At 47.4% G+C, this 22596-nt stretch overlaps 1 protein-coding gene across 1 annotated transcript in view; it reads right to left on the bottom strand.

Annotated features, from left to right (window-relative positions):
- Positions 1-5042: 5042 nt before the first annotated feature.
- Positions 5043-22596, bottom strand: part of FAT4 (FAT atypical cadherin 4) — a 142922-nt gene continuing 125368 nt past the window's right edge. The window contains exons 12-17 of the mRNA XM_028521616.2: positions 22234-22319; positions 21222-21401; positions 16705-16829; positions 14818-15035; positions 10210-10471; positions 5043-8083 (exon numbers count right to left, since the gene is read on the bottom strand). Of these exons, the coding sequence (XP_028377417.1) occupies positions 6222-8083; positions 10210-10471; positions 14818-15035; positions 16705-16829; positions 21222-21401; positions 22234-22319 (2733 nt within the window). The 3' untranslated portion in view covers positions 5043-6221. The remainder of the gene's footprint in view (positions 8084-10209; positions 10472-14817; positions 15036-16704; positions 16830-21221; positions 21402-22233; positions 22320-22596) is intronic.

Below are 22596 nucleotides of genomic sequence, written 5' to 3'. Positions count from 1 at the left end.
CAGATAAGTCCTTTTAACATTTCATATAATAAGGGCTTGATGATGATGAACTCCTTTAACTCGACCTTACCTGAGAAGCATTTTATCTACCTTTCCATTCTAAATGATAGCTTTGTTGGATAGAATAGTCTAAGTTGTAGGTCCTTCATTCCAGGTCCTTCTTTCTTTTGAGAAATCAGCTGATAGTCTTATGGGAACTCTTTTGTAGGTAACTGTCTCCCTTTCTCTTGCTGCTTCTAGGATTCTCTTCTCATCTTTAATCTTTGATAATTTAATTATGATGTGCCTTGGTGTTTTCCTCCTTACATCCAACTTCTTTGGGACTCTCTGAGCTTCCTGGACTTCCTGGAAGTCTATTTCCTTTGCCAGATTGGGGAAGTTCTCCATTATTTTTTCAAATAAGTTTTCCAATTTTTTTGCTCTTCTCTTCTCCTTCTGGCACCCCTATGATTCAGGCATTGGGACATTTAAAGTTGTCCTGGAAGTTCCTAGGCCTCTCCCCATTTTTTGGAATTCTTGTTTCTTCATTCTGCTCCAGTTGAATGCTTATTTCTTCCTTCTGCTCCAAATTGTTGATTTGAGTCCTGGTTTCCTCCCCTTCACTGTTGATTCTCTGTATATTTTTATTTCACTTTGTATAGCCTTCACTTCTTCCTTTATTTTGCGTTTGGACTCAACCATTTCTGTGAGCATCCTGATTACCAGTGTTTTGAACTCTGTTTCTGATAGGTTGGCTATCTTCTCATCGCTTAGTTCTTTTTCTGGAGGTTTGATCTGTTCTTTCCATTTAGGCCGTATTTCTTTGTCTCAGTGCACCTGTTATGTTGTAAAGGGCAGAGCCTTAGGTACTCGCCAGGACAGGGCAACCCACGTCACTGCTTTGTGGTTCTGGACCCAGGCGAGGGGTCAGAGAGGGAACAATGCTGCTTGCTCAGCTCTCAGCTAGCTTCCAGTCACTTCCTCCACTCCCCACAAGCACATTGAGCCCTTCTGGTGCTGATTCCCGGGTGGGTGGGCTTGTACATTCTAGGATTTCATGGTCCCCTCCAATGGACTCTGCTGTGAGGCCGGGAGACTCTCCCGCTGCCACAACCCCCACAGGTTTTTATAGCCAGAGGTTTTGAGATTTTCTTTCCCCTGCGCTGGGACCCTGGGTTGTGCAGTCTGTCTCGCTCCCCACTCGTTCCCCCCAGTTTATCCTCACATGAATGTGGGACCACCCGGTCCGCCAGCTGCCACCTTGCCACATGCCCTGTCTGCCCCGGCTGCCTGTCTCTGCCCCTCCTACCAGTCCGGATGAATGTTTAACTCTGGTTGTTGAACTTCCATACAGTTCAATTTTCTGGCAGTTCTGTTTGGTTTTTGTTTTTAAATTGGTTGTTATTCTTCTTTTGGTTGGGTGAGGAGGTGAAGCGTACCTACCTACACCTCCATCTTGGCCAGAAGCCTGTATTTTCGTTGTAATTTTGATGTGGTGTATGAAGACACCAGCCATATCTGCCCAAGTCACCGTCTTGACCGGAAGCCTCCTCCTACCAGTTCACATCTATCTCCTTCCATTTGGAAATCTTTCCTTTTGAATGACCCACTTTATTTTTAGCAAGTCAGTTTTTTAAATGAAAATTCCTGCAACCTCCTAGTCCGTAGATACTTCATACTTTGGATATATAAAGGCCTCAGCAATAAAGCAATACGCTGCCTGAGGACCATCTATCCTAACATGCTATCTATTCACGTGCCCACAGGTCCAGCCTGGTCCCGGAGGACGGCCTGACCCAGGCGACGTCAGCACAGGCGTGCGTGTCCGTTGCACGCCCCTCCTTCCGTCCCGTGGATCTTCAGCGTCAGTGCGGAGTGAGTGCATAGCTGCATTCTTGGATTCACTTTGCATTTGGAGATGTTTTTCTTTTGCACGATAATACACAAATATTTGCTTGAACGATAATTCTGTTTCTGGGCCTGTTCCGCATTATCATTCTGATTCTTTATCTTCACGTCCATTCATCCCCAAGGTTTTTGTGGTGTAGTATTTGCCGATGTGTTGACAGTGATCTGGCTTATTGACTTCCTTGCTGTTCCTCTAGCACGGAGAGCTTTCCTGGTCCGTGCCTTCTCCTGCCACTGCCTCTGCCTGTCAGTGTCACCTGTGTGTGTCCCTGGCTCACTGTCCTGCCTGGCTTACCATTGACCATCACCTCCCTAGAGAGGTCTTCCCTGATTAACCACACAAAACAGCTTGCACAGCCCCTTACCACCGCTTCCCCCCTTCCTCTGCCCCAGTTGGCTGGCTAGCACCTGCCCCCACTGGGTATCACGGCGCCTACGCATCCCTGTATTCACTGGCTGATGGCGCATCTCCTCCGCTAGAATGTGTTTCCATCAAGGAAGGTCCTTTGCTTTCATCACTATTCTGTCCCATGGTCTAGAAGAGTCCCTGGCCTGTAAAGTGTCCTAATTATCATTCATGATAAATGGATTCCCCCAGGGCACTGAACTCCTTTGCATCTCGGTTTATTTCTCTGTTCAAGGGTGTTATTGCACTTCATGGTCTTCAGTCAGGAACATATTAGTTTGTAGTGATACCACGGATACAAAGGTTTCTCCTCCTTTCTCCCCCTCCCCCTTCCTCTCTCTCTAAAAGCTATAAAAATATATTCTTGGGTAAGGACTTTTTAAAAAAGCTATTAGCTGGCTCAGTAGCAGTAACCATGTCCATTATTACTCATGTGGCATTTCACTCAAAAGATCTTTAAGAAATGTATACTAGATTAATCATATACTTTCATATCTTATTTCACATTAGAAGCTCTAATGATGTATGCCAAAACACATTGGATGTCCAGGCTTATTTTTCCCAGGGGAATGTAAATTTAGTCATTTAGAAATGTCAGTCCCTTCATTAGATCTATAACACAAATGGGGAAAAGAAAAAAGTATGTGGCTGAGATGTTGAGTTCGAGTAAGTAAAAATGAATTTTCATGAAAACAGTGATTTGCTCTTAGATGGAGTGTCTGGAAGTAATAAAATCACACGGTTATATATTTTATTTTCCCTTATAAATAAAATATGTATACAGGACATAACTTTCAATAGTTCATCAGTTATATTCCTCATCACCCACGGTGGCGTCAAAAATATTTTCACAGCAACACGGGAGAAGGGCTCCAAGCCCCTCTGACGCCTCCATTTCTTAAAATGATTTTAAGGTATCTGAATAAACTATTGACACCATCAGCTGACTTAGAAAATTCCAGAAACAGTCCTGAAAGCAGCAGCAACGTGCCTCTTAAGGAGAGGGCCACCCGAGTCCTGTGCCCTGTTGCCCGTCCGAGGGGCACCCGAGGCCTCTCCGGGCCACACGGCCACCGCGGTGCTTTCAGGGTGGCCCTGAGGGGAAGTCATGTGCTCACGACACACACGCAGGAGAAGCCCCGCCCGCAGAGTGACTGCACTCCAGGAAGTCCAGTAAACCCTTACAGGGGCTGGACTAAAATTCCGAGGTCACGATTGTGTGTGTGAACATGCAGGGCACCCTGGCCATTCATTTGGAGGAGTCGCTGCCTTGTCCCTTGTCTAGACTCCCCCCTCTAACACGCGATGTATCTGTCCCCCACCCTCTCAGCACGCGGGTGATGCATCTGCACGTGACGTGAGCCTCTCGTGCCCACCTTCCTGATTTGTTCTGCTGTAGGTGTCGTTCTGGCTCCAGTGAAAAGATTTCCGAGGAGAACCAGAGGCTAGAAATTGTCCTAGAAAAATCCGACACGATTCTTAAACTGGGATTGATTAATCAGGCAAGCCGTAATCCTCTATCTCACAAAGGATTCTTAGAGAATTAGAACACAGAATCTTGGCATCGCGTTCTTTCCCCTTAACCCTTCGCTATGGTCATGTTTATCATTTTACTTTGGCTCTGTTCTCAATTACACAGTTTATATCCTTGAAGACATTGAGATGCTTCAGAGTTTCTGGAGAGAAAAAAAATGTATTCTGTTTTGAGTTATACGAAGCAATCAGCATGGTCCCATATTTGGCTCATAAATCCATAATCCTAAAATTCGTAAGGAAATACCAAAACACATTTGCTCATTGCAGGTGACAAAAAAAAATTAGTGTCTTGTACTCCGTCTACACCACATCATAGGAATGTTGTAATTTAGATTAAACCCACATTTGATTGCCTATTCTGCAACAGAAAACACAGCCTCAACATTATGAAATGACAAAATAATTCTGGACTAGATTTCAACTTCTTGGAATTAATTTAAAAGTACTTTATTTACTAAGAACTTTTACACATATTGTCCAAATCCCTGTTGGATATAGGGCAGCCCGTGGCACAGCAGACCCCGACCAGGCCTGGGGCAGAATCGCATCCCAGAAAGCTCCGAGACCGCGGGGTAATTCTCGGAGTCCCGTTCTCCCAGATACGACCATCTGTGCGCAAGCGGATGTTGTCCCTGGCTCGACTCCTCTCCTGGACTTTCACTCTCCGGTGAAAGCAGGGGTTCGTCTTGGCAAAAATAATGTAAAATTCGTTTAGAGTTAATGCCACAGGGCGATCAAAGACTGAGGTGCGAGTGCAGAACCTTCCCCCTCATTCTTTCTCTACCACTGGACTCTTGGGAGAAAGTGAGACCCAGACATTTCTCCACAATGAGCTTTAATCCCGGGCTGTTCCTGTAACTAAAAGCCTGGTCGGAAGCCGGCCTTCAGCGATCGTACTCTATGGGGAACTTGCAAGCCTTTGTGGCCAGAATGCGTACACCGAGTTCGTAACAGGGTTAGTCCCCTGAGGCCAGTCTCGCTGAAGCTCATGACACTCTGGGGAAGTCCGGGAACTCTGGCAAGTAGAAGAGCACCAAAGCGACCTTAAGATATCTGTTCTGGCAATTATCCATACTCGTGTTTTTTAAAAGAAAAAGAGGCTGCCCATGTATGGTTCAACCTGACATACCTTCCCGACAAGGAGAGGCTGTTTTCAATCAGGGGACAAAATACGACAGAGATGAACAGGTGACATTACACGATGGCTACAACGTATTTTAAATAAATATTTTAATTCTATTGTTGGCATTTACAAGTAGAAAGCATACAGTATGTTACAAATATCAAAATGTGGAAAATATGAACGTTACATAAGTAACAAATGTAAAAAAAGTATTTTCTTACCTTCCCGGAAAGTAAGAAAACTATCAGCATAGGAAAATATCAGTATCAAAAACACAGCTCAGGTGTAAAAAAAAAAAAGTCTTTACACGGTATTAAAAAATGATCTACAAAATGGCAGAAAGTAAGAAGTGTTGAAACTGGACTTTATATAAATTATAAAAACTGGGTACTCGGGGTAAATGCTAAATGGTTGAGCAGGAAGTCCGATCGTAGGCTTTCTTAAGTCGACTCTTAAAATTTTAAAAGCATAGAACATTTTTCAATAAATAACTTTTGCTAGTGTCTCTGAGAGGCGCGGCGGAGGGCACTGTGCCACCGCGGAGGGGGGCAGAGTCCTGGGGACTGACCACACACACGATCCCTTTGTTCCCAGTGGAAGCCTGGTGAGAGTCGGGAGACCACCGCTGTTTACGCAAAAGGAGAGTCAGAAGTTTTAACACGATTTCCTCAGGAAGTCCTAAAGTGCTGAACGCAACGACCTAATAACTTCAGTACCCACGGTCATGTAGAACGTATTCAAATCTCCGGACGCACCCCAGCAACGTCGAACATGCAATCCGCAGCCCTTAAAGTACGAGCACGCGGTCTTCCGTCCGCGGATGGGAGGGCTCTTTCCTGTGCTTTACAAGGATGTGTTAAACCTCGAGGGCCTTGCGATGCAGAACACAGTAATAACACAACGGCAACGGCGCACAACCCCACTGTGAGAGCAACGAGTTCATGTCAGCAATGGCAACGGCACGACGGTTCCAAATCACAAAGCAAAACAGCGGTGAGAAAAACACTCCCGGATGCCGCACGCCACATCACTACCCACACGATACGATGCATGCAGGGCGGGGCGGGGGGGGGGGGGGTGGAAAATGCAACTAAGCACATTAAATTAAAGTTGGTGTGAGTCGGTTTCAGCAGCATGTGGTTATTATTTTTCAAAGTTTCCCTCCGACACCCGCGCTTACTGGCCGGTTTTGCGCTGCCGGTGGCCTGACCACGGCGGCGGCGGGAGTGCCCTCGTTTTCCTGGTGCAGCCGTGCACACCCGCTCACGCTCACACGTATTGCTCCGCCTCGCCGTCCTTGGGGGCTGGCTGGCTCGTCCCACTTTTGCCGTCTTCGCCGGCTGCTGCTTTTTCTGGGAGAGACGCCAAATCCTTAAACACATCCACGTAATGCCCGAAGCCAGGGCCCCAGTTCAAAAGGTTGTCCCAGTTGAAGTTCCCCGCCTGTGGCCCCAGCTTCAGGGGCAGGGTGCTGTCGGCCACCCCGGGCGTCTGCGCGCCCCCGGGCGCGCCCTCGGCCCTGCGGCCGTGGTACCTTCTGGGCTTCAGCCTGGCGCCGTAATTGTCTTCGTCGTCTGCATCCGACTCGTTGACTTGGGACAACTTGGGCATCCTGGACGTGTACACCATGGGCTTCTCCCTGTCGTACTCCATCTCCGAGCACGTGAACGACTCGTGCGAGTCGCTGTCGGAGGAGGACTCGGGGGCGGGGATGCCGTCGGCGGGGTTCCTGGTTCTGGACAGGGGCCTGCGGCAGTCCTCCTCGGACGACGACCTCCCGTGGTCCGCGCTGCAGATGCTGGGGTTCCTGGGGCGGGGCGTGTTGAGCCGCTCCACCTCTTCGATGGACAGCCCCACCGGAGGGGAAGATTCCAGAGGGATCTGCCCGATGGGCTGCTTCAGGCGGCTCCCGGGCCTGGAGCCGTGCGCGCCCAGGGCCTGGGGGCTCTTGCTCCTCCGGCCCAGCCTGGTGGCGTAGCTGAAGATGCCGGGCTGGCAGGGGTCGCCGCCGTGCATGTCGGCCGCGGTGCCGTCCCTCGCGGGGAGGTGCAGCTCCCTGGCCGGGCTGTGCCTGTAGAAAGTGGAGGACTTGGAGAAGGGCGCGGGGCTGTGCCGGGACAGCGGGTTGGGGGTGGGGCAGGCCGAGTGGCTCAGGGAGCTGGTTCTCAGGCCCGGGCCGTAGGAAGGCTGGTAGGTGAGGCTGCTGGCCCCCAGGGGCATGGGCGACTGCCTGGCGAAGCCCAGGGGGCTGTGCCTCTGGATGGAGAACTTCGGGGTGTGGCTGCGGAACTGCTTGTAGTGCTGGATGATGTCGGCGTCGGACGGGGCGATGCTGCTGGCGTTGTCGATGTCGTAGTGCTCGATCTCCTGCTCCGGCGAGGCCAGCGGGGCGCTGGGGATGGTCTCCGCGTTGTGGGGGAGGTCGGTCTCGTCATAGATGAGGTAGGGGTTCTCCCTCTCAATGATGTCAGGCTTGGGGTTCCCCTCGGGCTGCTTCCTCACGGTCATGTCGTCCCCGTAGGGCGGGATGTTGTCTGGGTCGTCGAAAGCGACGTTCTCGCTCCCTTTCTTTTTCTTCTCCTTCGGCTTCTTCTCCTCCTTGGGGTCGCTGGCCTTCTTGCCCCGGCACTGGTTACAGAGGATCAGGCTCAGGACCAGGAGGGCCAGCACCGTGGCGCAGCTGCCCACGATGGCAGGCACGGCCCACAGGGGCAGCGAGATCTCTTCCGGGCCCGGGCTCAGCACGCAGACGTGCCCTCCGGGGCTGCCGGCCTTGCACAGCCTGCCCTGAGGACAGACGACCCCGAGGCAGGCCACCACGGTCTCACAGGTCCTCCCCGTGTGCGACTCAGGGCAGCTACAGGTGAAGCCGGCGTGCAGGCCCGGCTCGCAGCTGCCCCCGTTCTGGCAGGGGTGCGAGGCACAGTCCCCGGGGGGCACGCACTTGTAGGCGTACCACTGGTTGAGGCACAGCAGGTCTCCCCAGCAGGGGTTGCTGGCGCAGATGTTCGGCCCGCGGCAGCCGATCTTCACCGAGGGGTCCGTCTTGGAGATGGAGGCCAGGCTGTGCTTCCCGCTGAAAGGCAGGCTCTCCCCGCCGTAGAGCATGGACGCGATGCAGCCGTCGAACCCTGCGGAGATAAGGAGGATGGGGTGGCTTAGAGAACACCAAAGGCTTCAAACACCGCCCGGGGGGCATCCGGTCAAGGGAAGCTTCCTCACAAGAGTTCTGCAACCCCAGACTAAGAGTCACCATGAAGGTCAAGGGCAGTAAGTCTGTGCATCTGACAACCTCACTTCTTAGCAAGACGGGGGAGATTTCCACAACCAAACTGGGGGGGGGACAGCTGGGACCCCTCTCTTCCCGAAGATTTATGAGTGGCTCCGACAGGCGGAGCTTGCTTTCTTTCCCTGTTTTTATTTATTTAATTATCTATTTGTTTGACTTCTTTTTTTTTATTTTAATCATTGTTCAAGTACAGTTTTCTCCCCCCTACTCCCATTCCAGCCCACCCACCCAACCCTCCCCCCTCCCCCCCATTACCCTCACCCCTAGTTTTTGTCCATGTGTCCTCCAAATTTGTTCCTGTAAACCCTACCCATTCCCCCCTGAAATTCCCTCTTCTTTCCCCTCTGGTCACTGTCAGACTATCCCCTATTTCAGTGTCTTTGGTTATATTTTGCTAGTTTTTTTGACTTCTGTAGTCTATAGACCAAGAAGTGCATACATAGGAGTGAAATGTATTCTAACAAATGCTTAGAAAGAATAAAAAAATAAGCCAATAGCTTCAATCTTTAGACCATGCCCTCTCCACGGCGGTAAAACTGCCCCCAAGGCGCTGAGCACAGGTTCTTGGGCAGCAAAAGGGAAATCGTAGCTCTTCCCGTGGTTTGAGAAATTTGAAAGGGCAGATACAGAGTATAACTCTATATTTCATGAGGTGGAGACCATGGGGGTTAGGAGAAAATATCTAAAATGGCTCCTTAGAAGGTAGTGATTATTTTTTTAAGAAGTTGAGAAACTCCATTAGAATACAGTGTGCTAATATTGCTAATGCTCTCACCCCAGAGCCCAAGCATCTATTTTCTCACTAACAAAATGCACGATTTACACTGACTTCTTTTCCTAAAACACCCCAATGAATCAACATGGGCATTCCCAGATAAGGGAAGTGTAAACGACCTACGGCCCGGACTCGAACTTGGATGCCCTAACCGCATGACTCCCCTGTGCGGTTGTCAAGTCTCCCCTTCCCAGGGCGCCTCCACCCTCAGCCTTCCCGTCCCCGATCCACTCTTCTCCCAGGAGCTCTGGCGTCTGTGGTTGCTCCTGTCCCCCTGGAGTTCTCCCCATGACGTAGCCCCTTTCTTTCTCCTTCCATCCTGTCCACGCCCAGCACTTCAGTCGCCTGCTTGCTGCTGCTCACCCCTAACACCTGTTTCCAGCCGCGGTCCGCTCCTGATTCTAGCCCAGCTACCGGAAGGTCTTTCTCCAAGGTGCTCCACACCCAAAAGGCCCCCAACCAAAATCTCGGTGTGTCCCAAGGACCCTTTCTCTCTGTACTGTTCTGTGCTTGCCTTCCTCAGGGGCACTGCCCTCCTTCTAGCTGAAAAGTCAACAGTCTCATTACGACTTTTACCCGAGTCACCAACAGTCTCATTAAGTTTTTAAAATACTTCTCCCCTCTCCACTCCTTGACAACTCCTGTGCCACTACACTCGCCCAGGCTCACGCGATGCCTCGCCTGCATTGCCGCGGTGCCTTCCCAGCTAATCTCAGCAAGTCCACCAGTGCCCACCAGTGCCCGCCAGTGTCCACCAGTGTCTACCAGTGTCCGCCAGTGCGTCCTCCATGGTGGAGCCTGGACAATCATTAACGTCGCTGGGCACTCCTAAGACGAATTTTTTGTAACTTCCTATTGTTCTGAGAATAAGACCAAGGCTCCGTCATGATCTAGAAGACCCCACTTCATCCCCCAATTTCATCTTTCACCTGTGACATCACTCCCCACGGTCCTGGGTTCTGTAATCCTGGACTTACTCTACGTTTCCCCATCAAAGCACCACGGGCTGAATTACGACCTGGTAGAACAAATGCCGGTGTCTAAAGTAAGCGACGGCCAATAGTCCATCATAAACTTTCTAAGGATGGTTGTGGCAGTCTTTGAATGTTTATAATAGATAGTCTCAGAAACGCAACAACTTGGAGAGAACCAGCCTCCCTTTCCTTCGTGACGCACTCCACACCAGCACTTACCCGTCTGAGTGTCCCGATGAGCTTGGTTGGGTGGAATTCCCCCCAGGGACATAGTGAGCACGTCGAGGCCACCGAAATCCTGAGTAGGGTGCGTGATATCTCTGTGGTATATCCTGTCGACGGACAGTACTGTGGCGGTTCCATTTTTCCCAATCAGAAACGTATGCCAGTGGCCGTCGGCAACGTACACTTCAGGGATGTTTCTCTCCACCTTCCCAGCAATTCCGGCATCTGATGTAAAATGTATTTTGCCGTTCTTGATCTATAACCATATCAAAAATATTGTAAAATTAACTATAATGTGCTTGAATAAAAACAAAAGTGAAACAAAACTTTAAACAATAGATCAGTTCTAAGCAGATAGAATAGGTGAAGAGACTGGTTGTATTAGAGCATATTTACCCATCTATCTCTGTGACTTTAGGTAACGTATACCTTCACATTTAGTAGTTTCGACAGTTTTCAAGGTATTATTATATTTGTGCCTGATTATTCAAGATGCGTAGGAATTACATTTCAGAACACAACAAAGATGATAATGGGGTGAATACTCATTTTAAGATAAGTAAATTAAAGCTTTTTTGTGACTTCCTATAATTGAATGGCAATGGTGACAGTAAAAAAAAAAGGTCAGTTTAGTAAATGGCCAAAATGATCAAAACGGGCAAAACTCCTTGCAAAAAATCAATGCTTAGATAATGAAGCACAGTTGGCAAAAATAAAGACAAAATAAATTATGTTAGCTGTCATCCATGACACACTAAAATCCTGGGGAAAGATTATGCCCATTATTCACATCAGTTATTGAGGTTAAAAAAATACTACGAAGCACCCAGGGTGAGTTCTTAACAACGAGGCGCCCGGGCGAGGCTTCCCGCGGGCGCCCTCTGCCCGGTTATCTGCGGGTATTCGGTTTCTATTACTGTGCCCTGCAGAGACCGCGGGGTAACAGGATGCTCCTCTCCCCGTTTCCAACTACCAGGTTTCCAGGGTTCTGCACAGATACTTTAGAAAATAAAATAATTCATGAGCCGGATGAACATACGCTCCGGAGAGCATCATCCCACCGAGCCAGCAGACAGAGCTGGTGCATCGGCAAGGGAATGAAGTGCCATGAGTCTCCCGTGACAGGCATGAAAGGAGGGGACCCTGTATTCTGTCCCTCTGATCAGACGCCACGGCTCTGTGCAGCAGGCACATCTGGGGGAACGAAAAGTCGGTTCGTTTGTGCTGTGGGAAATATGCCTCTCATGCACTTACAGATGTTATTCCTATTGTACTATTTTACTACAGCAGTCTCTCTAGATGATAATATATTTCAGTACCGACTCAGATAGGAAAAGAAGACAGTTGTGGTGAAATGACAATAACATTTCACCAAACGGGCAAGGTCTCCTGACATACGGCAGAAACGGTGACTTGTCTTCGGTTGCAGCCAGAGCCCCTTTCGGAAACACCCTTGGGACGGGCCTGCTTCAAGCTCCGTGCTTCTTGCCCGAGAGACCACAGTGCATCCACCCTTCTCTCTGGAGAGGGTGTCTCCAGGCATCCCCCCGAGTGGGTTCGGCGAGAGCAGAGCAACACCCCAAGGGTCTCCTTTTCCCTGATAATGCTGTACCGACCTCCTGCGTTCTTTTTAACCTTCAAAACATCATGCTAATCTTTTGCCTTATTTATTCATCGGTTTATTTGTTCATTTATTTATTTTTAATCTACAGAGCTCTGAACCCCTCATCCCAAGTCTGTACAATATGCCTAGGCTCACTGAAAAGCAAAAACAAATGAAAAAGCTATGCGCCCAAACAGCAGAACGGGTTTGGAGCAGAAAGTCCATCATCCACTTTTTTTCAACAGCCCCCCAGATGTGGAGATGCATGGCACACCATAAAAGTGGGGAGACCCGTGGCGCACACTCCAACCGCAGTGCCAGCCCGCTGCCACACGCGTGTGCTCTCCTTCTGCTTTTCTCCCTGAGACGTCCTTTTCTTCATTTCTTTTATATCCAGACAGACTCCATCGATTCATATACTCTCATCTCTTCTCACATTGCTATGGCGACCCACCCCTGACCCTCTCTCCTCCAAACGCACAGAGTCCAGGTCACCCTTTAATTTTCACGTGTGTGTGTGTGTGTGTGTGTGAGAGAGAGAGAGAGAGAGAGAGAAGGTGACTGTTTCAGAGTATGTAAAAAAAAAAAAACTAAAGAAAAAAGAAAGAAAGAAAGAGACTGTCAGAAAGTGAGCCAAGAGAAAGAAAGAGGAAAACCAGGGGCCGCGGTCACTGATAAGCTGGCTGATAAGCAGCCGTGCCCTTGAACCAGCCCCCCCCCCCCCCCCCCCCCCCCCCCGCCCCCGGGCTGCGGGAGCAGAGCAGATCCCTGTCATCCGTGTGACTTGCCCACTAACAATGACCACTCTCCTGCTGTTACTTAATTCTCCTTATTCGTCGTTTTTCCGTTGTACTTTGTTTCTTTTTATTTATTTTTTTAATGTACTTCGTTCACCCGTCAAGCCCCTAAATCTCTAAAAAGCTGCTTTTCAAAACTTCCTCCAGAAGCACTGGGTCTCATTAGGCATTATTTTTATCCGTTAGCATGTCCCCTCCCGTCCTCTTTGGGAGCGCTTGCTACCCACACCACACGGTCCGGAGGGGCTGAGTGCCCACAGGGGCGGCTGCCCGTGCAGGGTTTTCTGCTGACAAAAACGGATCCTGACATTCAGCCCCTTCCTTAAGGAAGAAAAACCCTGTCACTGATGTCTCCGACCGCGCTGTGTTTTGCATGTCTTGGCTGACAGAGGTGCTGCGCAGCCCTGTCTCGTATGTCATGTGAATGGCACGAGCACTTGGAAGCAGCTTCGCCGATAAGGCGCAGAGCCCCACGTCCAAGCCTCTCGGCTCGACGTGCGGAAAAGATGTTTCTCGTAGGCTGGGGAGGTCTACGTCTCTCTTTTACTCCTTTGCTTTCTTGGCTTCCAGGACACTTCTCAATGCAAATGACAAACACGGACTAGTAACCGTCTTCCCTGACTCGTGTGCTTGGCTTTGCAAGCTGCCTGTGAACTCTGGGGCGGGGCTCTTTGTGCCCCCCCAAGGGGGTGCGGTCGCTGGCTGAGGATGCTTCCCCGTCCTGGGTTAGGGCGGGGGCTCTCACGCTGGCATTGCTGACACTCCACACTGGGCGGTTCTGCTTTTGGGGGTGCACTGTAGGGTACTGAGGGATACCCCACAACCTGCCCCCCCCAACCATGACAATGAATCATGTGTGGTCATCACAGAATGTGCCTGCAGGGTACAGCCACCCCCAGTTGGGGAGGACGGGACTGGGGGGTTATAATATGAGAACTTTTAGAAGATCGGTATTTTTTTTTACTTCTTATTAAAGATGTGTATATGGAACATAACAACCGGAGTTGGCTTGGATAGAGAAGATTTTTTTTAGAATAAAAAGGCTGAAGTTTAAAGGTGAACATCTGTTTTTATTTTTAGTTTTATGTGTGAGTTAAACCTAGCATTTTCTATGCGTTTTGATTTTTTTATTAACTAAGCTTTCAGTAATTTTCAAAATGTTGATTTATAGGTGAAAAAAATCAAGAAATCTTTTTTAAAAGAATTTACCAAAACTCACATAAAATTTTGAGTAAAATTATAATATATAAAATAATGTAGAAAGTAGTTAATATACCTAAACTGAAGAGGACAATGATAAAAGAGATATCTTATTTGTGAAATAGAAAGCAGAATAATAGCTTTAGAAATTACAACTGCTGAGCCGATGGAAAATGCATATCTCGTAAAATTACTCACCAGTGTGGTGTGTCAGTTACAACTGAGGAAAAAATAGCACATTATGTAAAAGCCTAATGATACATCAATCTACTGTTTTCATGAAACATAATGTTTAAAAATTATTTATTTAAAAATTACTTGGAGAATTTAGCTATCATTTTACTTACAGTAATTCTGAAGATCCTTCATTTCACAAGGTTTACCCAGATAGTAAATCGAATATATGCTCCAGAGTAAAGTCAGATAATTTCAAAATGTTTTGCCTAATTCCCTTCCGGCCCTTTCATATCCAGGGTGGGCAGAAGTAGGTCTACAGTGGTGAGTACACAAAACCTAATTTGTTCTTGTTTTATTACCTATTAATTATTGCATCATGTCCCACATGAACAACTGTGAACCTACGTACGCCCCACCCTGCACGCATATCAGTGTTTGCAATAATTCCTGGAGAAAAGTACTTTTCCATTTCAAAGATACGTTATCTTTTTGTTTTACTTTGTTGAACACCAGGGGAAAGGCAACGTAAGTTTTTATTAGACAAAACAGACCACGAAAATTCTTTCTGTGCCGGCCTACCTAGCAGTGGTCTCTCCTCTGAACCAAGAGACAAAAGTGTTTAGAAACCAGACCATTCAGATCTTTGTTGCGCGGGCCAATGCCCGGGAAACGGTTAAGACGGACGACACTGGACGAGTGCCCAGCATCAGTGGGAACTCCAGTGGGCTGTGAAAGCAAGGGGCAGGAATTACGGGAGCGGCAATTTAAACCGTGACGCAGCAGGCGGTCGAATCCAGTGACGTCACCCTTAGCTTTTTCTCTTACCTTCACCGTGGTGTAATTGCTGCTTTCTTGGATGTGGATTAAAATGCCATTCTCGCTTCTCGTCCTGAATTTCACTTCCAGGCTGTTCACACCAAACGGCTCCAACAGGGCACCTCGCAGGCTCTGTCTTAGCAGATACTCCCGCTTCTCGTTCTGGCTCATGTGGTAGTCCAGGCGCCCTTTGCCCTCCAGGGACAGGGCGGTGTCGGGGGTGACCGCTGCACGCCAGCAAGGGAAGGGGGAACAAGTGCACCAGTTACTTCTCACAGAGGGATTACAGGTGACAAAACACTACAAAAAGGGACTCTGAAAACATGAACGTCTAGGGGTCATGCCCCCCACCCCTCTCCTATGGGAAAAATAATCCCCGCTTGTGAATTATTGCATGAGTGGATTTTAAGGCTTAACTCCATTTCAGAACCATGAAATATAAAACATTTTATGATAGGCATTAATCATGTGGGAAATATTCATTAAATACTTGATACTTGAGATAAATTGTGACTAGCTGAAGAGAAAGCCACGTATTAAATTTTGGAGAAACACAGGGAATCGTTATTTGTTGATAATGTCTCCCTGTTTCCATAATTCTTAAGTGAATATATATTTTCATAGTGAACGTGATTTGCAGTCTTTAAAGTCTCTAGCTCATTAGAAATTTGAAGGAAAAAAGTATACCATCAAATATTTATTTTTGTAACAAACTTTATGATTAGTAATAATCATGTAGAATTTATTCATGTATATTTAATCATGTATAATTATGATATATAACTCTAATTTGTTATAATCTGATAAATTTTTTACACTATTGAAATATGGAAGTTTGTTATAGCACCATAACTAAAAACAAGACAGAGAATGAACACAAATGGGGTTCAGCATTAAATGGTATACTTCTAAAACCTAAATTTTATGGTGTGTAAATCATATCTATTTTTGGAAAAACAAGACATTTCTAAAGCCAATGACTCATTTTCTATTACAGATATAATTGGCTTCCTACTCATTGCTTTAAAAAATATCATTTGTCAAAGTGTTTTTTCTATGTTTTAATTTTATCCTAAATAATTAAACACAATTATGCCTCTGCTACTAACATCTTTTGGATTACAGTATCCTTGATTTATCATGAATTCAATTCATTGTCATACAATAGAACCGAATGGCTCTTGTAAAAAGTAGTTCCCTGCCAGTGGTTTACGTAGTCAGCGCTCGTGTGAAATGAAGCCATTCTCATCACAGAGAGCCCGTCAGGGTGGGTCGGCCCGTGGGACATACGGCCTGAACTTAGGGAGCCCCGCAGCCCCACGGTGGCACGGCTGTCACCCTGTCTGACCAACAGGAGCATGAGGTTTAGAAACAAACAACTAATGAAAGGATTTGAAGAGTAATATGGAAAACCAATTCTGATACCTTAAAGTTAAAATTAGAGTATCATTGTTACTGTAGTAGGTTATAATGCATTCTAGGATGCTCTGAGCCCAGTGATGTATTACTTACGCTTTCTACCAGATACGAAACACTCACAAGAGAAGCGTTACCTAAAGGCAGATAGTATGAAGCCCCAGTCTAAATGGATCCCCCGGCCTTGTAAACTGCCTAGCGTTCCCAGAGGTAAACATAAATAAACAATATATTTATAAAATGGAAACTAATGGTGCACCTAGTAAATGATTCTGAAGGGACATCACCCTTCCTCACGTTAAAAATACAAATTTTAACACGTCACTGTGTTTCACCCATTAGTGTCAGTTGAACATTTCCAATGTTCGGAATGAAAGCACAATTCAGTTACACGCCGAGGTGCACACATTTACACCTGTCCCGGTTACTGGGATTTCCCGTGGGGGCGCGGGGGAGGGGGCGGGGGGAGCGCTCGCGTACATTTCTCGCAGTATTTGCCGGTCAGTCCTTCCGCGCAGTCGCACTGCTGCCAAGACCAGTAGTCCGTGCACGTGCCGCCGTGCTGGCAGGGGCTGCGCGTGCACGCGCCTTCCAGCCTCGGGCATCTGAAACCAAGTCACAGGGTGGGGGCAGGGGGTTAGACGTGAGCACCGGTGTTTATTCACCTGCTTAGTTTCATGTCCTGAATTCTCTGAAACTCAGGTTACACCTGCATGCGTAGCATCGAATCACACCCTGGCACGGGACCTGCCTCATTCACAAAGGAGACGACTAAACAGAATGACAGCTTCCACGGTAAAGATGAACAGGGGATGATTGCTTCTTTAAATTAATTCTTTAAATAATTTTTTAAAGATTTTATTTATTTACTTTTAGAGAGGGAAGGGAGAGAGAAAGAGAGAGAGAGAGATCAATGTGCAGTTGCTGGGGGCCATGGCCTGCAACCCAGGCATGTGTCCTGACTGGGAATCGAACCTGCGATGCCTGGTTCGCAGCCCGCACTCAATCCACTGAGCTACACCAGCCAGGGCACTTTAAATGAATTCTTATCCTGCCCTGCGTGGCTCAGCTAGTTGGGCATCATACCACAGGACTATAGGTCACCAGTTTGATTCCCCGTCAGGGCATGTGCCTGGGTTGTGGGCCAGGTCCCCAGTTGGGCTCATGCAAGAGGCAACTGACAGATGTTTCTTTGGCATGTCAACATTTCTCTCTCTTTCTTTCTCCCTCTCTTCCCCTCTCTCTCAAAATAAATAAATAAAATATTTTTAAAAACTGATTCTTACTGGAGCAAGACACCTTGGTCGCACAGTCACGTCAGTAAATGTGCTCTCTGGGCTGCATCTTTATTCAGGGGCGCATCTCCCCGTCAGATGACTCGCGCTGCTCCTGCGCATTCAATGTCTACTCTTTGCTAGGCACTATTCCAAGCGTGGCAAAAACGTGATGAAAAAAAGTCCATGTGTTCATGAAATATTTATTTTTCTTTGTGGGGGAAATGGACAAAAACCAAAACTGATACAAATGTGCAGTATGGAGAAAAAAAGGAAGTGCCGTGGAAAAACTCAGATGGGTGCTGGGAGTCTGGGGGTTGCTGGAGCTCCAGATTAGGCCAGGGAGGAAGGGCCCATCACTCCCGGGAAGGCCTAAGTTGGAGCCAGGGGTGTCCACCCCACGGCCTGCAGGCCGCAGGCGGTCCAGGATGGCTACGAATATGGCCCAATACAAGATCGTAAGTTTACTTAAAACACCATGAGATTTTTTTGTGATGATGTGTTGCAGTGTATTTAATGTGTGGCCCAAGACAACTAACTGTTCTTCTTCCAGTGTGGCCCAGAGACGCCAAGAAGTGGGCACCCCTCCCCCGACAGCGTGAGAGAGCAGAGCGAGTCTGGCAGAAGGTCGTCCCCGGCACAGAAAAGAGTGGGCGAGAAAGCCCTGCCGCGCCGGAGGAGCACCCAGGGGCCCGCCCAGCCTGGGCGGAGGGCAGAGGAAAACGGAGAAACGCAAAGCTGCGTGGCGAGGAGTTCAGAGGAAGCGGATCAGCAAGGCCTGGTCAGTCGGGGTGAGAGCTGCCTTCTGTTTTTCAAATGTCATCCTGCTTCCAGGTAGATTGAATGCAACATTGGTCCGGAAGAGAGAAGCCAAAGGTAAGTCTAAAAGCTTTGGCTGAGCAGGTGGGCGGATTGGGAGCGATTGTTACCTGAGACAGGAAATCTGTGGGAGGAGGAGGCTGGGGAAGAGTCAGAGAGGAAGGCCAGAAGTTCGGCCGTAAACTCACGTCAGAGATATCAGTTAGAAATGCACAGGGGACATCGAGGAGCACGTTGGCTGTGAGGGGCTAAGGTTCCGAGGGGATGCCGAGTTCATGATAGACCATTTGAGGGTCACCCGCTTTAGAGCCAGCAGTTTAAACCAAGCACTACACACAGTGACTTGAAGAATGATACAGACTCAAACCAGAAGGGGTTTAGGAGGGAAAAGAAGGGTCGGAGCAGCAAGCCAGGAGTATGCCGTGTGCAGAAACGAATAAAGAGTTTTAAGGAGCCAGAGTGGCAGGCTGGTCCTACTGTGGCTGAAGTCCAGATAAGATGAGAATTGACCGCTGACTTTGGCAAAAGAAGGGGTTAATTACTTTGACAAAGACAACAATTCTTCAAATAAAGACAGAGACTTAGGGTGAGAGAAAGAAAGAAGAATGGGATTAGTAAAGTTTAAAAAAAAATTAAATGGGCGAAATAACTGCATGGAGTGCGGGAGAAAAGCGACATGGCTGCGAGTGGCAGTGCCCTTTGTTTTTTTTTTTTTTTTAGGAGGTTTAGGGGGTGGAGTCTCCTGCATGAAAAGACTTGGTCATCATGGGAGTAGGAGGAGTCCATTCACAACACCCGGTTACCGTGGATACCACTGCAGGACACAGGGGCAGATGTGAAGGAATGAGCTTGGCGGGGGGGGGGGGGGGGGGGGGGGGGGGGGGGGGGGTTCTTTCCATCACTTCAACTTTCTGAACTTAGGAGGCAAATTCGTTAGCTGAGAAAAGGATGCAGGAGATGGTTGGGGTCTGTGGAAAGGGGAGGCGCGATCTAGCCATGGAAGAGAGTGTGAAAACGATGAAACGAAGGGAATATGATATATTGCCAGGCAATATTATAGCCACACTAGAGATCAGAAGTCCTGAGTGTAAAGAGACTACAAACCGCTCAGGAGCAAGAATCTGCCCGGTCCATCGTGTGCCTTTAATCCCAGGCCGGGCGCCCCGCCCGGGATTGACAATAGTTTGCTACTCACTCCCTCCCTGGTAGGCTTGGGGCAAGTTGTGCAAAGTCTGAGTAACTCAGTGACCTCATCTGCAAAATGAAAATAACATCTACTTCACAACACGGGTGTGAAGGTTGAGTAAACTAATACTGTAACATATTGAGAACGGTGTCTGGTGCATGGTAAGATATCAATAAATGTTAGCCCCTGTAAGCACTAGATGAATCTGAAATTTGAAAAGTAAGAGTAAATCCTCAAAGTTGGGAGCTTTGAACTATTCAGTCATTAAATGTCATACTATGCCAACATATCCAAAAAGAATGACAACCATCGTGTCAAAATGAGATATGTTCAGAAATAAAACCCAACTTATGAAGTATAAAATGTTTCCAGCGATGGCTCAGCAGTCTTGAATTTAGAACCTGTTATAACAAGGAGCGATGAAAAATTTGGTAAAAATTCTCATTTCAAAGTTCTATCTTAATTTACAAATTTCCTGAGAAATCACGAATGGCATACTTCCCATAAAGAGCATAATTTGAAGCAAAGTTACCATAAGAATATTCCTTATAAAACGCCACGTATGGAAGCAGCAAGTTACGTGCACACACCACCACTGTCACCTTTCTGGTGAGCAACCTGGCCATGCATGTGACTTAGATCTCTATGTTTTTACTTTAAAAGATGTTCACAAGATATTTAAATGTAAAAAACATCGATATTTCAAAAAATATTTGTGTGAACATGGAGAAGGAGACAGAAGGATGCACACCCAACTATTTACAATGGCTGGCAACGAGAACTCTGTGTTTTTCTCTACTGTTTGTTTAATCATCGTGCAACAGTACTATTTCATAATCAAGCAATAACATATGGAAAAATAAAGGCAAATGCCAAGTTGCATTAAAACACTTAAGTTACAAACATTAGGAAGTAGTCACAGCTTTGTCTTCGTGATTTTCTTTCTAGACGTCTCAAGCAAGAAAACAGTGTGAGCAAAGGCTTCTGGGAACACGTGTTGGTCCCCGGGTTATGAACGTACCACTGAACCTGGGAACCACTGAAGTGTGCGCCCACAGCGAGGACGGGCTCGTCCGTGGTACGGAGCAGCCATCACCATGGCAACGAGCTGAGCGTGTCTGCGGGTAACTACTTTATAGGCTACTTCATTTTTTTTTCTGAATTTCCTGCATTTTCAACATAAGTTAGAATAACTTTTAAAATGTTATTTTTACAATTCCTAAATCATTGGTGGAAACCTAACCAATAATCAAATAGGGAAAAAAAAACCTGTTTTACACTGTGCAATTAATCAAGTTATTACTTGTTAAAGATGTGTCAAGTTTTGCAGAGTGTACATGGTTTTATGTAGAACTACATAATTTCAAGCACGCTTTTGTATACATTATTGCTCACACTTACGCATCGTGATGTGCCAGGTTCCTTTACTTACTTAACATAAAACCTTTACCATACCTCTGTAAGGGAGAGTCTGTAGGTACATACACACATGCACATTTTTTTTCTTAGACTCCAGAAAATAAGAATTAACTTTCTAGTTAATATTATATGTCATGCCAAGCAAAATTTCACAGCTGTGAGTAAATACTTAACACTCAAAACAATGTAAGACATTTGGCATCTTTAGGGCTTTCCTCACAGCAAGATCACCCCCGGAGGTTCACTTATCACACACTGTCTGCCTGTTCTGTAAAAGAGGGAGAAACGAAAGGCCGTACTGGTCTAGGATGCCGTGCGCGGCCAGCGCTTGGCTGGGCTCCAGGGGCCTCCCGTTCACGGCGAACTCCATGATGCACCCGACGAAGTCGTGACTCTCCACGTGGCCTCTTCGCTGCAGAACGGGCTCCAGGGACCGGAGGCCTCCGACCGTGGCTCGGTTTGGCTGAACGTCAAGGGTCCTCCATGAGAAAGAAAAGTACGCTAGTACCGACATGACAGGTTTCCGCAGCAGGACGTTGCATTTGAAGAGGAGAGAAGGTAACGTTTTCTGGCACGCATTATATACAGCATGCTACATTTGCATGGGAACCATTACCGATGAGTGCATGTCCGCCAGACAGGTACCTGCAGGGTTATTTAAGGTCTGAATACTAATAAAACTTATGGAAGTGGTATTTGCAGGCAGTCGTAGGAGATGTATGTATGTAACAATGTTGAGCTAGCAGAGAGCACACCATCCCGAAGAAGATAAAAGGTATTAGTGGTGACAATCGTAATATTCATGTCACGTTGCATTTTCCCCTCACTACAGAGATGGTAAGGAATGCCAGTGAGTGGTTTAATGCAATGGATTCTGCATCAATATTTATTTTTCTGCTTCTTGCTATTTCTAGTGAAATCACTTATGTTATAGATGAGGTAACGCTGTGTTCCAATTTGAGGCAGCGCTGAAAGATACCTGTCGGTAGCTGTCACATGTTAGATACCCTAACCTCACGGGACCCAAGTCACAGGCCACTGTCCCACGAGGCTTCTCGGAGGACAGGCGGTGTCCCTCTTCCCTTTCTGTGGCTGTATTCTCATGGCCACCCCTTCGTGTCACACCTTTTTCTCTACCCATGTTGTACACTAATTCTTAACTTTTTATTTTACAGTACAAAAATCCCTTTGGAGAGGATGAAATACCCTCCACTTCTGTGGAATGCTTAGCATAATAAAATTACCTTCACACCCACGATTCCCTGGCTGATGTCGAGTGGTGATAAAGAGCAAGCGAATCTCCGCACTCACCAGTCGTCGGAGACGGCCACGTTGCTGACGGTGCAGTAGCCGGGCTCTTGGCTCTCGGAGCAGGAGTCCACGGTCAAGGACGCCGCCTGCACAGCAAGAGACAGGGGTGTTCACCTGGGGCCCCTCTGGCCCCACTGGCCCCTCTGGCCTTGTCAGCCAACACTGCCCAGGGCTGGTTTCCATGTGGGCATGGTTTTGCAATTGCGGTCACATTTTGATTTAGTATAAGAAAACAATACAATAGCAAATTATAGACACATATTTCTTGGATATGTCTAAAACTAACATTGTGAAAGAATTGCATATAAGGGGTGGGAAAGTGCTTCGAAAACTCCTCTCCAGCCCTTTTGTTTCACAGATAAA

Source organism: Phyllostomus discolor, chromosome 8 (genome assembly GCF_004126475.2).
Source record: "Phyllostomus discolor isolate MPI-MPIP mPhyDis1 chromosome 8, mPhyDis1.pri.v3, whole genome shotgun sequence".
Taxonomy (NCBI): Eukaryota; Metazoa; Chordata; class Mammalia; order Chiroptera; family Phyllostomidae; genus Phyllostomus; species Phyllostomus discolor.
This window is presented reverse-complemented; position numbering and strand designations above follow the sequence as displayed.